Here is a 15,799-nt window from a genome sequence, read left to right on the forward strand (position 1 = left end):
CCCTGCCCAGAGATGGAGGTAGCCAGGCTAAATGGAACTAAGACAAGAGAGGAGTGTCTGAGGCACCTAAGCTTGCCTGTGTGTTGAGGGAAATGATCAGCTTCAGGCAAGGCCCAGGTGTGCAGACCTTTTTCTCTGCTTGCTGTGTATCTTTGGGTGAATGGACAACACCTCTATCTGGAACAAACTGTTCTGAGTCATTTTAATCAGCATTGGTCACAGGCTGTCAGAGAGAAGTTTCTCACAGGTACCAATTACAGCTGGGCCTGTCATGTGAGCATGGTTGTATGTGGAGGCTGAAACTGCAAGGTCTAGTCTCAGAGTGGTAGAACTATAGGGTTCCACCTAGGGAGAGGAGAAGGTAGCAAAACTTGTCACCTGAAGGGTTCACTCTTGAGGGAATACAAGAACCATGGACTTCCACTCTGAGAAAAGTGAAGGTAGAGGCTTTTTCACCCAGAAAGATTGCCCACACGGAGACTGGGGAGAGATCACAGATACAGCTCTCCCCTGACACGTTTTGAAAATCAGTCAGTGTTTGTGAGACACTCAGATACTATGGTATTGGGGGGACATATAATTAGGTAGATAGAATCAAACCAACAGTGAAGACAGTCCTCCCTTATACCTTAGAGATCCATTGTTCCCTGCCTCACCCTCTACACCTACCTCACAAGTACTACATTGCATGGCGTATGTAACAAATGTCACGTGAGAGGGCAGCTGAAAGATAGCATGTATTTTTGCCATACTGGTACTTTCTTTGTGTCCAGTTAATAAGGTTCAAATCATGTCTGTAAATTCACTAAGCATCTGATTAAAGAATTATAAAGAGACATCCTTAATTTTCTGTTGCATCACAATTTCAGGCCCACAAGCCTTTAAAAAGAGCCTCTGCCATTTTTCTTCTCAGTACCTCCTGTATGTTTCAGAAAAACATATGTGGGCAATTTGACTGGGTATAATAATAAATTAATAAATAGCATGGGTTTTTCTTCAGTGGTCCTGACTGTCTTCTTTCCTAGTAGATATAGGGCCCAGTCCAGCAAGGTGTTGAGGCTCCTAAAGTCTCAGTGATTTCTCTGGGAGTTGGTGGTGCTTGTTACACCTCAGGAGGCACTCAGCACCTAAAACGATCAAGCTTTATTCTCCAGGTAACAGAGCCTCTGCTGCACATGTGCTAAACAGAGAGGCTAACTAAGCTTGGTAGTAACGGCTGCAGATACAAAATGTTTTTCCATTATACTCCCCCATTATAGATATTATCACTACAGCAAACATTCACCTTTATCCCTTCTTGGTCTCTGACTCAAGATGAATTCTCTGGGAATTTTTGACCATAGTCCCTTCAGTCTTTTTCCCCAGTTGAGAGAAGAATGAACAAAAGTGAACTTTGCTGATTAGTTTTTTAAATACAGACTCTGTAAAGAGGTCTGATCTGTTTGGAGCAAGGTGCTCAGTACTTTCTGAAAATGAGGTTTCTTTAAGGTATTTCAGTTTGGGCTCCCAAAAAGTGAGGCATTCAAAATCACTAGTCACTCTTCATAATCTTGGCCAAGAATTCTTTCTACAGTTCTGATGGCTGAGGCTTGAAAGCTACGCGTTCACATATGTACAAGTTATAAATCTGTTTTTTAGAGAGGTTTGAATTTCACCACTTTACACGTGCAGAGTGTAAAAGTTGTTGGCTTTTTGCAGCCTGTGAATGTGCAGTCTACGGAGGATTGCCCCCAGTTTGTTTCCTTATCTTCTGGAAAGTGATGGTGGTTTTTTTTTTTTATGTGTTGTTTTTAATACTCTTTCTCATAGTAATGGCTTGGTAGCTGCCAGAAATTGGTGGCTACTCACTAGCTGGGAAGTAGTTTCATTGTGATGAACTGCCTTCTTAATGGAGGCAATATTCCTTTAGCCACGACTGCTGTTAAAAATCCATTTGGTAATATAGCAGTCTTTTCTGAGCAATTTTGTAGCTGAGGCATATTTGCAATCTTTAGGGGTGATCAGGGGAGAGAGGGAGGGAAGAAAATCCCCTTCATGCATGCACACAGAGGGAAATGCTGCAGCACCAGTAGAGATCTCTTTTCACATCTTCCTGGGCCTGCCAAGTGGATCTGGGTGTTGTGGATGTGACTGTGGAAGCATCTTCCATGTCTGCTCCTGCATATGAATTGTGTTCAGCTGCTGGCAAGATCCATGTAAATACTTGATTCTTGGGGGCAGATTTTCTCCCATCCATAGTAACCATAGTCTGAGTAGCTGGGTTTGGTGGAGTGGTTATTATACAAGAGTGGAATGACAGGATCTGTCCTGACTACTCCCAGTTTGCTAAAGTGGAGCTGCTGCTGCATTTGTGCATTTCCCTGTCCCCCATTTTTTAATTTGAGGTGGGGAAAAGGGAAGGGAGAGTAATGACCTATGGATCTGCGTAGTCACAGTAAAATAGTGCTCTGGGTGCAGAAGGCCAATATATAAACTAGATAGCAAATCTTTTAAAACAGGTGTAGTATGCTAAAGGTAATTCCAAATGGCAATGATTCACAGTGGAGAAATGTCCACATGTGACGTAGCACAGGAGCGGGTGGATGTGCAGTTCTATTTCAGTTCGTTTATTAATAGATCTAGAGAAGGTCTGTGTCTGTAGAAGGGCACAATTTAGCAATGATACCTAAACTGGCCCTGCCATCAATTCCTGGTGTAACTTCACTCACTTCAGTTGAGTTAGGCCAGGAGTGCCGGATCCACCACAGCCCATCAAGATCAATAACAAATTTGGCCCATAGAGATTTTTAGCCATGAGGACAGTCTGGGAACTCTGCAGTCTGGAGGAGACACGGCTTACTGCAGTGTGTAAGTGCTAGAGGGCTTTTGAGACAAAGAAGCCCAATGATTTTAATGCTTTGTAACTTGCATGAGTGTCTCTGTATTTTCAGGTTGCTGTATAGTTCAAACAGATCCTTACCCACCCTATGTGAGCCTCTTTTAGAGTCCAGACCTGGCCCTCTGTACTCAGTAGAAAACTTACAACTGATTTTCACTGTAAACAATTACATTAGTTGTTTAGGAGGCTGCTAGGATGGCTGTGAAACTAAATGTTTTATCTGAATGAGACCAATTGGAATGGATAATTGCTCTGCTCTGCATTTCTACATGTGCGTGCATGAACTTAAAGTGAATAAAGCTCACTTGATAGAGGCTGCTATGCTGTTCTTAGTAATGTTAAATTAACAGCGTCTTGATATATGTAATGTGTGTCAATGGCCCAGTAGTTTTATATGTCTACTTTGTGTATATATCAAGGCTAGATCTGCCCCGATTACCAAGATTGGAGTGAACATTTTTAGTTTTTAATGTAATACTCTGTGGTGCTGAATATTGCCTGATGGGAATTGAGGATTGTCAGTGCTCTCAGAAGACATTCAGCACCTCAAGGAATTGGACCCTATGCTAATATCATTAAACTTACACATTGAGGGTATGTCTACACTGCAGTTAGACACCCGTGACTGGCCTGTACCAGCTGACTTAGGCTTGCAGGGCTCAGGCAAAGCGACTGTTTAACTGTGATGTAAATATTTGGGCTCGGATTGGAGCCCGGGCTCTGAAATGTGGGAGGGTCCCAGAGCTTGGGCTGCAGCCTGAGCCAGAACATCTACATTGCAATTAAACGTCCCCTTAGTTGGGGCCCCTTAACCAGAGCCCCTTTGCCTAAGTCAGCTGGCATGGGTCAGCCACAGGTATCTAATTGCAGTGTAGATATACCCTAGGAGTGTGATTCAAAGCTAAGTGAAGTTAATGGGAACCTTTCAATTGCCTTTAGAGGACTTTACATCAGCCTTATAATATCTTTGGTCATTTTAGATGGTGTGGGTTTCTCAAAGTTCTTTTAAAAACGATAAAACTATGTTTCTTTTGCCCAATGAAATGGAAAAATGAATGGTTAAAGGCTGGTGAAAGAGTTATTAATGGTCCGTCTTTCCTACACAATAAAAGCATTTATTTACCTCTTAAGTTTTCAGCTATGAAGGAAAAAAGGCATGGTAGAGGTTGGTCTATGTTTGCAGGTGTTTAAATATACAGTATTGTGAATAAAATATGTTACTGTCTGATGACAGAATTTTTGTTTAGGAGTATTTCATAATAAACCAAAAGGAGAATTTTGGCTGGCAAAGTTTTCAAAGTTCACAATAAACTGTTGTTGGCATGAAAGTCAGCTAAACAGGCTCATGTTGTTGTTTCCCCCAGGATGTCTTTCATGCTTTTTTCTCTTCCCATTGGAAATACAATTATTTATTTGCATGCAAGGTAGGTGAATTCTTTTATCTATTTGTGTATCATAAACCAAACAATTAGTATACTGCAATCACAGTGCACTTTAAAAAAAACAACCCTTCAAAAGCCTTTAGTCAATATTATTATTGGAGGGAAAACTGTTAAGTAATTGTATGCAAACAATAATAGGCAAAGTTGTTTGGTGTTTAATAATAAAAGTTGCTCTGGAAAACAAAAAAAGTGACTTGTAGCACAGAGCTCCACATGCAGTGAACCCAAGGACAGAGATATGATGTCAGTCTTTGAAGGGATGGACAATACACTCTCTGCCAACACTGGAAAATCCCAGAAGATTAGTTTATTTGCCAGATGTTATTGGGAGTTCATCACTGACACCCTCTGCTTCATAGTCTTCATCTCACCCCGCAGTTGCCTTTCCTGCCCTTTGCAAATTTCCTGTCGATCTCTTTTTCAGAGTGCGACACTCAAGTTCCTTCTTGAAGTTGATGTTTTTGCTTCATAGCAATAGGAAGGTTGTCCTGTTGACTTATGAAGATGATCTGAAGCCTTTCTTGTTTTTCTTTAATACACGCACGATAACTCTCCTGACATCAGCATATGCATGAAAGAGCCACTGATGTGAAGTGCAGCAGCTTCTTCAGTTCTGGAAGCCTTGCTGGTACTTGTGGGAGATATGGGTCTACACTTCACACAACCCCATTCACTTCAGTGAGGTTGGGTGCCTGATGTATACATTGGGATGGATTTTGTCCCATAGGCTATAAATCTGCTGGGTCTTTTTATGAATCTCAGAACCTAACCCCTTTTCCCTTTTTCAGCAATCTGTTTTTGTGCTGCTGTCAGTTGCAATCCTCTTGAGAGTACCTCAAGCATTGCTCCTTACTGGGTGATACTGATCAGAATTAATCAAAAAACAATATTGAGTGTAGGAGAGTCTCAGACCAATGACAGCAGACAAAAAAAAGGTTTGAACAGACAGAAATTTGCTCATATATTTCCCCCTTAATTCCTGCAGGAGTTTTCTGGTAAATGTTGATTTCAATTGACAGAAGTTTTAACTTGTCTATGGGCTTGTGCCCCAAGTAATTAGTCCCAAGGTATGAAACATATTTCTCTTTAAGATGTCAACTGGTGATGGTTATTTCTTAGAAGAAGATTGTTGCCATTGGTTGGTTGTATAGTACATTTTTTTAAATATGTAGAACAATTTGAGAGGCAGAGGATGAGTGATTGTGTAGTGATGAGTTGAGTATGAGATTCTGACTTTGTATGACTGTCCACAGATATCAAAAAACCACTCTGCTTTACTGTGGATGTATAGGGTACTGAGGCTGCCACTTCTAGTGATGTCACTCCTAGAAGAAAGACCTGGAGTACTTCCAAGAGAGGCAGTGAATCCATTTAGCGTGTGTGTGTGTGTGTGTGCGTAAAATGATTATCTCACTCCCTCTCCCAGAGGGATTGCCTCCAGCATCGGAGTAATGTCCCTTTCCTTATAAAGATTCAGTTTGAGTTTTAGAATACTTTTGAGCTGAGGCAACTTTCATGAACAGTTTATCAGTGCCCCTGTTACTTCTTGCTTAATCTATAACCTACAATTTTCCTACTTCCTTTGTGATCTATCTCCTATTAGTTAACAACTAAATGGTCATTTCTATATAATAATACATCCTTCTTCTGTATATATCTAAAATAACAGGTTACTGCTTATTGTGTGTCCTCACTTTAAATGGCTTCATATTGGTGGTTGGATAATCAAAACACCCATGCTTCTTATAGGCCCTCAGCTCCTGTATCTGGGTTACATAGATCCATATTTTGTCATGGTTCTGAGATATTCCAAAAACTGTCAGTGAGCAAAAAGACATAGTGGTAGGAGAAAACCAAAAGTCTAGAAAAGTCCCCTGAACTTATGTCTGTATTTGACACTTGTGTGATTGCTGCTGGAATGCTGTGTCTAGTTCTGGTGCCCACAATTCAAGAAGGATGTTGATAAATTGGAGAGGGTTCAGAGAAGTGCCACAAGAATGATTAATGGTTTAGAAAACATGCCTGATAGTGATAGGCTCAAGGAGCTCAATCTATTTAGTTTAACAAAGAGAAGGTTAAGAGGTGACATGATCAGTCTATGGGTATGTCTACACTACAGGATTATTCCGATTTTACATAAACTGTTTTTGTAAAACAGATTGTATAAAGTCGAATGCACGCGGCCACACAAAGCACAATAATTCGGTGGTGTCCGTCCATGTACCGAGGCTAGCGTCGATTTCTGGAGCATTGCACTGTGGGTAGCTATCCCATAGCTATCCCATAGTTCCCACAGTCGCCCCTCCCACTGGAATTCTGGGTTAAGATCCCAATGCATGATGGTGCAAAAACAGTGTCGTGGGTGATTCTGGGTAAATGTCGTCACTCATTCCTTCCTCCGTGAAAGCAACGCAGACAATCATTTCGCGCCCTTTTTCCCTGGATTGCCCTGGCAGACGACATAGCATGGCAGCCATGGAGCCTGTTTTGCCTTTTGTCACTGTCACCATATGTGTACTGGATACCAATGACACAGGCGGTACTGCAGCGCTACACAGCAGCATTCATTTGCCTTTGCAAGGTAGCAGAGACGGTTACCAGTCGTTCTGTACTGTCTGCTGTGCCATTGTAAATTGGCAACGAGATGACGGTTATCAGTCATTCTGTACCGTCTGCTGCTGTTATGGGTGCTCCTGGCTGGCCTTCGCTGAGGTCGGCCGGGGGCGCAAAGACAAAAATGGGAATGACCCCCCAGGTCATTTTCTCCTTTATGTTGTATCTAAAAATAGAGTCAGTCCTGCCTAGAATATGGGGCAAGTGTAGTAGAGAACTAGTGTATCAGAGAACCAGAGAGCACAGCCGCTCTGTGTCAGATTCCACAGAAATGATGAGCTGCATACCATTCTAGGGGGTGCCCCTGCAACAACTCCACCCGTTGCTTCCCTCCTCCCCCAACCCTTCTGGGCTACCATTGCAGGGTCCCCCCATTAGTGTGATGAAGTAATAAAGAAAGCAGGAATAAGCAACACTGACTTTTTAGTGAGATAAAATGACGGGGAGGCAGCCTCCAGCTGCTATGATAGTCCAGGTAGTACAGAATCTTTTCTTTAGACTTGAAAGCGGGGGAGGGGGCTGATGGAGTTCAGCCCCCAGTTGCTATGATGAAGACGGTTACCAGCCATTCTGTACCATCTGCCGGGAATAACTGGGAGTCATTCCTATTTTTACTCAGGCGCCACCAGCTGACCTCATCTGAGGGCAGCCAGGAGCACTCACGGGCTGATGACGAGGATGGTTACCAGTCCTACTGCACAGTACCGTCTGCCACTGGGGAAGGGAAGGGAGAGGATGCTGCTGTTCATTGCCCCAGCACCGTGTCTACCAGCAGCATGCAGTAGATATATGGTGACATTAAAAAAAGTCAACAAACGATTTTTTTCCCTTTTCTTTCACGGGGTGGGAAGGGGGAGTAAATTGATGATATACCCTGAACCACCCCGGACAACGTATTTGACCCTACAGGCATTGGAAGCTCAGCCAAGAACGCAAATGCTTTTCGGAGACTGTGGGGACTGTGGGACAGCTGGAGTCCTCAGTCCCCCCTCCCTTCCTCTATGAGCATCCATTTCATTCTTTGGCTTTCTGTTACGCTTGTCACACAGCACTGTGCTGTGGACTCTGCATCATAGCCTGGAGATTTTATTCAAATGCTTTGGCATTTCGTCTTCTGTAACGGAGCTCAGATAGAATAGATTTGTCTCCCCAAACAGCGATCAGATCCAGTATCTCCCGTACGATCCGTGCTGAGCTCATTTTGGATTTGGGACTGCATTGCCACCCGTGCTGATCAGAGCTCCACGGTGGGCAAACAGGAAATGCAATTCAAAAGTTCGCTGGGCTTTTCCTGTCCATCTGGCCAGTGCATCCGAGTTCAGATTGCTTTCCAGAGCGGTCACAGTGGTGCACTGTGGGATATCGCCCGGAGGCCAATACCATCGATTTGCGGCCACACTAACCCTAATCCAATATGGTAATACCGATTTCAGCGCTACTCCTCTCGTCGAGGAGGAGTACAGAAACCGGTTTAAAGAGCCCTTTATATCTATATAAAGGGCCTCATTGTGTGGACGGGTGCAGTGTTAAATCGGTTTAACGCTGCTAAAATCGGTATAAACGCGTAGTGTAGACCAGGCCTATCAATATCCACATGGGGAACAAATATTTAATAACGGACTCTTCAGTATAGCAGAGAAAGGTGTAATGCAATCTAATGGCTGAAAACTGAAGCTAGAGAAATTCAGACAGGAAATAAGGTGTACCTTTTTAACAGTGAGAGTAGTTAACCACTGGAACAGTTTGCCAACGGTAGTAGTGGATTCTCCATCACTGACCATTTTAAAATCAAGATTGGATGTTTTCCTAAGAGAGATGCCCTAGGAATTATTTGCGGGAAGTTTGATGGTCCCTTCTGGCCTTAGAATCTAAGTATTTAGGAACTTGTGAAGACTCCCACCAGGCCCTGAGACCCTCCCATACTCAATAACTGCTCATCTAAACATTGCCTAGTTTCCCCCCTGCCTAATATCTTCCTGGGTGGGATGAAACGTAGTGGCATGCTCTCTCTGTTTGCTGTGACTGGAGGCAGCTAGTAGATCTGCTGCTTCCTATAGCATGTTTTTCCTCTTTCTTCTGCAGCATGAGTGTGTGTGTGAGTGGAATTACAATCCTCCTCCCCACTCCTCTTTGGAGTTCCCCTTTCTTTTTCCCCTTCCCTGTTTGGGTTTCTCCAATTCTCTCCTTCATCCTCTAAAGCCACAGCATGGAGTAAAAGTTGAAGAAATGCTAGAGAGAGTGAGACAACATTCACTTCTTCCATAAATAGCAGGAACAGTGGCCCCTAGCAGCCAAAAGCAAAGGTAGCAGCAAAAATTCTGTTTCTTTTCTATCCCAGTTGACATGGGACAGACAGGTGGGCCTGGAACAGACAGACAGGGCAAAAATGCAGGACTGCTATAAAGTGCTGTATGCCCTGCATTATATTTTGTCCAGGCCAGCAGTAAATGAACTAACTGACTGCATTAAATCTGAAGCATTTAGAAGCCTTTTGTAGTCACAGAAATGGGAATGCCTGTGCACTTCATTTGGAATTCACACTGAAGTATTCAACTGGCCAAACACTTCACAGGTGTCAGTGGCTGAGTGCCATTTACACACCTTTCCTGCCACACAGAAGATGCATTCTACTGCATCTGCAAAGTACTATTGAGGATATCAAGTATCAGAGGGGTAGCCGTGTTAGTCTGGATCTGTAAAAGCAGCAAAGAATCCTGTGGCACCTTATAGACTAACAGACATTTTGGAGCATGAGCTTTCGTGGGTGAATACATGCATCCGATGAAGTGGGTATTGCTTTTATTGAGGATATGAGCCCTTGCAATCTATCACATGAAGATCCTACCTGGGGACTCCAGACATAGATTACTTTCCAGCATCCAGAACTGTTTGGGAATGCTTTAATCCTGAAAATAGGGGGTTTCTATTGGAAATGCTGACAGACCCTTCACTGTAGCAGCCCAGGTGGCCAGTGCTATAATAATAAGTTGTGTATGAGGAAAGCATGATGCTAGTGTTAGGAAACAAGCACTTCGGCTGAACAGTCTTTGAGAAGGAAAAACACCATACTCCATTTCATTACAGCGATCCTGAAAATTGGCAGTTGGATTTATTCAGGCAGGGAGAAATTGGTGGCAAAGTTGGTCATTAACTCCGTGCACACTATATTTCCAAAAATAACAATTTGTAATAGCACAACGAAGATTGGTCACTAATATTGCCAGCTGGTGCTAGTCTGTCCACTTTAAAATTTTACATTGTCTGGAGATTGCCTTTTTGTACTGGTGTGGGTTTTTTGTCTTTTCAAGGTTTAATCTAATTTCATATTGCATACCCCCCAGCCTCCTCTAATGCTGTTTAAATGTGTGCATGACACTGTGAACAATTAGTACCAAATGTAGTGCTTACTACCCTGAGTACTACCACAGATCTCCATGGGATCCTTGTGCTGTCATTATCAAATCCCATTGCCATCCATCTATTAGACTAGTAAGCACTATGCTCATAAATACTTTCAGGATTGGGTCCTATGCTGGGAACAGAAGTCTGTATCCACCCTATCCTTCTTTACCTGCACCAGCATAAAGGGCACTACTCACCTGTGCAAGTGTTTGCAGGATAATGTCAGTTATAGGGGCTGTTTCCATGAGTATAATTACTCACCGGACTAAGTGTCTGTAGAATTCGGGTCCTGACCTATCCTCAATGCAGCACACAATCTATCCTTTTTCATGGTTAATCACGGGGTTGAAAACGTTGCAACATTCAGCCAGTCTGGGGTTGAAGGCTGAAAAGTCACTTTTAAAATGGTTAAAAAGGTCACACAGCTGCAAATAATAATGGCCCAATGAAAATCAGATTCTGACTGTAGCCCACTTCAAGAACAACACTGAAACAGGAAACAAGTCTGCTTGAAGCTTTTAGCAGCTAAAGCAATAAGAATACTGCTGACTTTTATTTATTTATTTACTACTTTATTTCTAAAGTGAGAGAGAAAAGAGAGCAGACTTTCCTGGTGCAAATTTCTTGAAGTGTTTTTCTAATTGTAGAGGTGACGAAGCTAAAGCTCTGTGCAGCCTTCTTGAGAAGACTTTTAGTCCAACTCAGAAGAGGATGCTGCTGAGAGGAGATGAAGTTTTGCTTTATTTTGGGGATGGTTCATTTTCTTTTGTTTGTTCTATGTGCTTCAGTTTTATTAATGATTCTAAAACGTGTTTGCAAGTGCATAACATACAAATTGAAAAACAAAGCAAGCCCCTTTTTTGACACACAACTTCGTTTCTCTTATATGTAGCATTGGTTACTGAAGCCCTTGCATGCTTCTGTCCTTTAATCTTTTCATTTGACTACCTCAGCTTCTCCTAGGCAGAATGATATTTCCGGGGAATGGCAGGCTACAACAATGTAGCAGATTTCCTCACATATTTATCCTGCCAATGAGACTCTTTAGGTAGTCACAATAGGGCAATAAATGCTGACAGATGTTGTTAACATTGCTATTAAAATCCAACCCCCTTTTCAGATACATAATACATTCAAACCCATGTTAATGATATCAGAACTGATCCTGACATATCAATATCATTTTAAGTGCTCACTTATATTAATAATTCCTGTTTGCAGTTCTGAAGTTGCCAAATACTGAGGAATTGATAACAACAGAAGCCAAGAAGTCAGACCTAAGTAACTTTTTAACCAAGTGTTCTGGATTAATTTGATGTTCATTGTATGAATTAATTTGGTGGTGGTGTGGTTGTCACATGAAATTCTATGGAAAATCCATTGTAAATGTAATTTGAGTGTTAAAGGCGTTAAAGGTTAATTTAGATGGAGGTGTTAATATGATTTTTATTAGATGCAGCAGCCCTGGGTGGGTTATTTTCTCATGCATGCTGGTGCACCTGCACGCATTTATAAAACAATTGAATTACATTATATTGTGATGCACATGCATGAACCTTACACTATGAACCATATGCTATAGGTATATGCAGCTGTCACTATTCTGAACTGAGGGATGTGAGACCTACACCCACATCTTGACAAGGACTTCATATAACTTCTCCAAAGCACAAATGGAAAAAAATCCTGCTATGAGAAGTGTTCCTATTCTTCAGTTTTAATGATATCACACATGCAGATAACTACTCTGCATAGTGTAATTTGACTCTAGAGGTTTGTGGTACTTGATAGCACATTTTTAGGGGCAAGGTATGCTGGACAATATTCCACAGAGACAAGGTGGGTGAGGTAATATCTTTTATTAGACTTCTCTCTCTCACCAAGAGAAGTTGGTCCAATAAAAGATATTACCTCACACACCTTGTCTCTCTAATCTCCTGGGACCAACACTGCTACAACTACACTTCAGATAATATTCTACGGGGCATGTATTTTTTTTCCATACTGAATATGTATAATTGTAAAAATATGTGTGCAACTGTTTGATTAATGAGCATTCTATTTTATAATTTTATTTGTTTTTAGTTTTGTTTGTTATCTTAAAATTCTCTGTGAAGTGTGATTTGCATAAGAGATTTGCAATTATTTATACATTTATCATAAATAATTAGCCAATGAATCTGACATTTTTGAGGGGTGTGGTGAAAAAATACAAAGACCAAATTTTCCAATGGGATACCTGTCTATATTTAGTGTAGATTTAGGTGCCTATATCCATACTTAGGTATCTAAATAATATTTACAATTGTTTAATAATCATCTAAGTGACTAATTATGGATTTAGGTATTCAAGTTTTGGCATCCAGCTTTGAAAAAAATTGGCCTTATTTCTTACAAAAATAACATTTGATTAGAGAAGGAAATGCAATAAGAATGGCTGGTAGAATTTTTAAACTCACTTTTACACTTGGGATCAAAATTATTTCACTCTGTTTCCTTTTCACTAAGAATCATCCATTCTTCTCCCATTGGAAGTGCAGTTGTCTGTCTCCCCTGAGGATGAGGCAAAGGGATAGCTAGAGAGTTTGGTATTGCTTCAGTTGCAGAGGTAATTGAGATATCAGATAAAGTCTTTCATTATCCACACATAGTTTTTCCCTGTGTAAAAATCTTTCTAGAGTTCTATTTAAAAGCACTTTAGAAAAAGGCAACATTCCAAGATTAAAGAAAGGTGGAGTTTTAAAATGAATTTACCAGAGCTCTTTTCGTATTGGTTATTTTTCTCTACTGCTTCATTGCTTTAAGATGGGATGGTCCAAAAATCCTCTGACACCTGCCATCTCTGGGTTCTTGGATCAAATCTAAAGGGCCTCTCTACTCACAAACTGGAACTGACGTAACTAAAATTGGTTGCAGTTCACACCTGGCACCTTCAGTTATGTCAGTGCAAATCTGTATATGGTCACTATTTCTTTTTTTAATTTTATTTAAAATTGATTTGAATTAAATCAAAATAGAGCATTCATAATCTGAAATAGGGATGTCTACACACATGTACGTTCCAGTTTGTGTGTAGATGTGTCCTAACTCTAGTCTAAAATTTATTAACTTTTGCTGGCCATTTGGTGAAATAAGTTGCTGGTCTCAGCCGAGTTTTAGGGCATAGTTGTCCCCCTCACAAAAAGCAAATGGCTCTGATTGTCACCTTTATTGGCAGCCTTGGCAGTGAGGTCTAGGGCTTAATGGAAATGGCGACTGACTCCTCACTCATAGAAATTGTCTGTCTGGGTCAGGGTTAATGCACACAGACAGCACATCATAGGGAAGCTAATGCTGCTGTCTGGTATGTGGTACCTCACCTGATAAACAGGAAGTGTGTCGCCCTGGCAATCAAACCAACACCTTTTTAGCAGCACAAAATTCATTTAAAAAAAGAAAAAGACGGGATATGTTAGAAATCCAATCATCTGGAATTTTCACTGCTGTAGTAAATATGATAATGGGGAATAAGTGCTTATAGGTACAGGTTAGGGCTGATGTAAGGTAAGAATGCAAACTGTTTACAGGATATTTACAGTTTTGCAGGATACTCTCAGAACTTCTAAGTAAATAATGCTGCTTTGAAAATTAGCATCTGTATAATTTGGTTGCATCATTATAGATTCCTGTTTATGCTATCATAATGATAAAGGACACAATCAACCTGAAGTCTACTCTGTTTTTTCTTAAAAATGGGTTCAAGTAGTTTATGGTTCAACACCTGTCCAGGAGGCCATCTGCCAATTTTGGGGACTTTATAATCAAATTTTCCTACTTTTTAAAATGTCTTTCTCCCCTCTTTAATTGGGTGAAAGACACACACAAACAGACTAAACAGGGATACTGCTAAGCAGGGATAGGTGAAACTGAATACACTCAAAATGCTGTCCAGTGCAAGCAAACTGAAAAAAATATGTTTTGTTTTCTAATATAGTTAATTTATTATAATCCTAGCGATTACTTGTAGAAATAGTAGGTTCAAAATGGTGATTGGCCACTTAGGAAGAAAAAAAGGCTTTATAAAATAATCTCCCAAATCAGTGAGAAGCACTGCTCGAGTACTGACACAAATTCAGCTGTAATGCTGCACTCTGAGAGTTGCATACTATGTGGAGAGGCAAATTTATTTCTCCTCCTCTTTTTATTGTTCTTTTCTCATTTTCTAACCCAACAGCTCTCTCCCAAGGTCTGGTCTACAATTAAAATACTGGACTGCAGTGGCTTTTGGGGACATTACAGTTCTACTCTGCTAGATTTCAAGTCTTATGATCCTTAGGACTGCATATGTAATACTATACGCTAAATATGTTACCGAAGATAATTCACTACTCAAAATGTAGGCTGTTCAGTTAAAAAAGTTTCAGTTAGTCTAGTTTAAATGTTGTTAAGTCAGGAACTGAAGGAGGAAAAGTTAAAACCCTTAATTTCAGGATCTTTCTGAGCAGACATGGTCTTATCTAATAATAACACTGAACATGTGTTTTTTTTCCTAAGCAGGATTTCTGTTGTAACAGTCTAATGGCTTTTTTCTTCCTTCAGAGTAAATATATGCCCAGGAAAGAGCAATAAGAACTTAGACTGTAGGGAGCCTGATGAATATTAGTACCGTAAGTTAGGACCCTAAAATGATGATGATTTTTTTCTTGTCAATTTTGGGAGTTATGAAATTAATGTTTTTAATGTTAAAAATGCTTCTATTTTGCATGTTTCCTGAAGTTTAGGGTGCATATATTTATGGGTTCCCTTTTCTCCCCCCACCTTTTAACATGTAGATTTATGAGGAATCAAAGATGAACTTGGAGCAGGAGAGGCCTTTTGTCTGCAGTGCCCCAGGCTGCTCACAGGTGAGTGGAGTCAGCAGCAATATTAACAGAGCCCTCAGCGCTAGCTCTGGCTTGTATAATACACCTAATAATGTTTTCCAAAACCGTCTCTTTTTCCACAAAGATATTATTATAGAATAATGAAAGCAAATATACAGCTATTCATGTATGTGTCGCTAAATGTTTTTTCAAGCCTTTCTCACTCCCAAACTCAAACCAAATATTTTAAGCAACACTGCACGCTTCTTTAATTGTTCAAGTGGTAACAGCACAGGAAGGGAATGTACTGGCTTAGTATGGTTATAGCTCTTCTAATATTTGCCCTTTTTTCTCACACATTTGTATAAACCAGTAAGTTTTATCTGTGTGTGTGTGTGTGTGTGTGTGTGTATTTATTGCCATTTCCATGGCTAATGCTTATTATCTTATAGGACATCTTCATATTAAATATGCTTCATTTAAAATGCATTTCATAGCCAAGTTCTGATCCATGTTGTACACATGCAATTCCAGCTTACTTGAATGGCAGCCCCAAGTATGCATCTGAGGACATAATCTGGTTTATAACATTACATGTTTGATCTTTTCCTCATTATAAGGGA

At 40.7% G+C, this 15,799-nt stretch overlaps 1 protein-coding gene across 2 annotated transcripts in view; it reads left to right on the forward strand.

Annotated features, from left to right (window-relative positions):
• CREB5 (cAMP responsive element binding protein 5) overlaps window positions 1-15,799 on the forward strand; it is a 359,760-nt gene that overhangs the window by 42,281 nt on the left and 301,680 nt on the right. Inside the window, exon 2 of one of the 2 annotated variants that reach the window (XM_032773789.2) lies at window positions 15,147-15,218. The exons of the other annotated variant lie outside the window; for it this stretch is intronic. Within the exon in view, the coding sequence (XP_032629680.1) occupies window positions 15,165-15,218 (54 nt within the window). The 5' untranslated portion in view covers window positions 15,147-15,164. The remainder of the gene's footprint in view (window positions 1-15,146; window positions 15,219-15,799) is intronic. 2 annotated transcript variants of the gene reach the window in all.

Source organism: Chelonoidis abingdonii, chromosome 2 (genome assembly GCF_003597395.2).
Source record: "Chelonoidis abingdonii isolate Lonesome George chromosome 2, CheloAbing_2.0, whole genome shotgun sequence".
Taxonomy (NCBI): domain Eukaryota; kingdom Metazoa; phylum Chordata; order Testudines; family Testudinidae; genus Chelonoidis; species Chelonoidis abingdonii.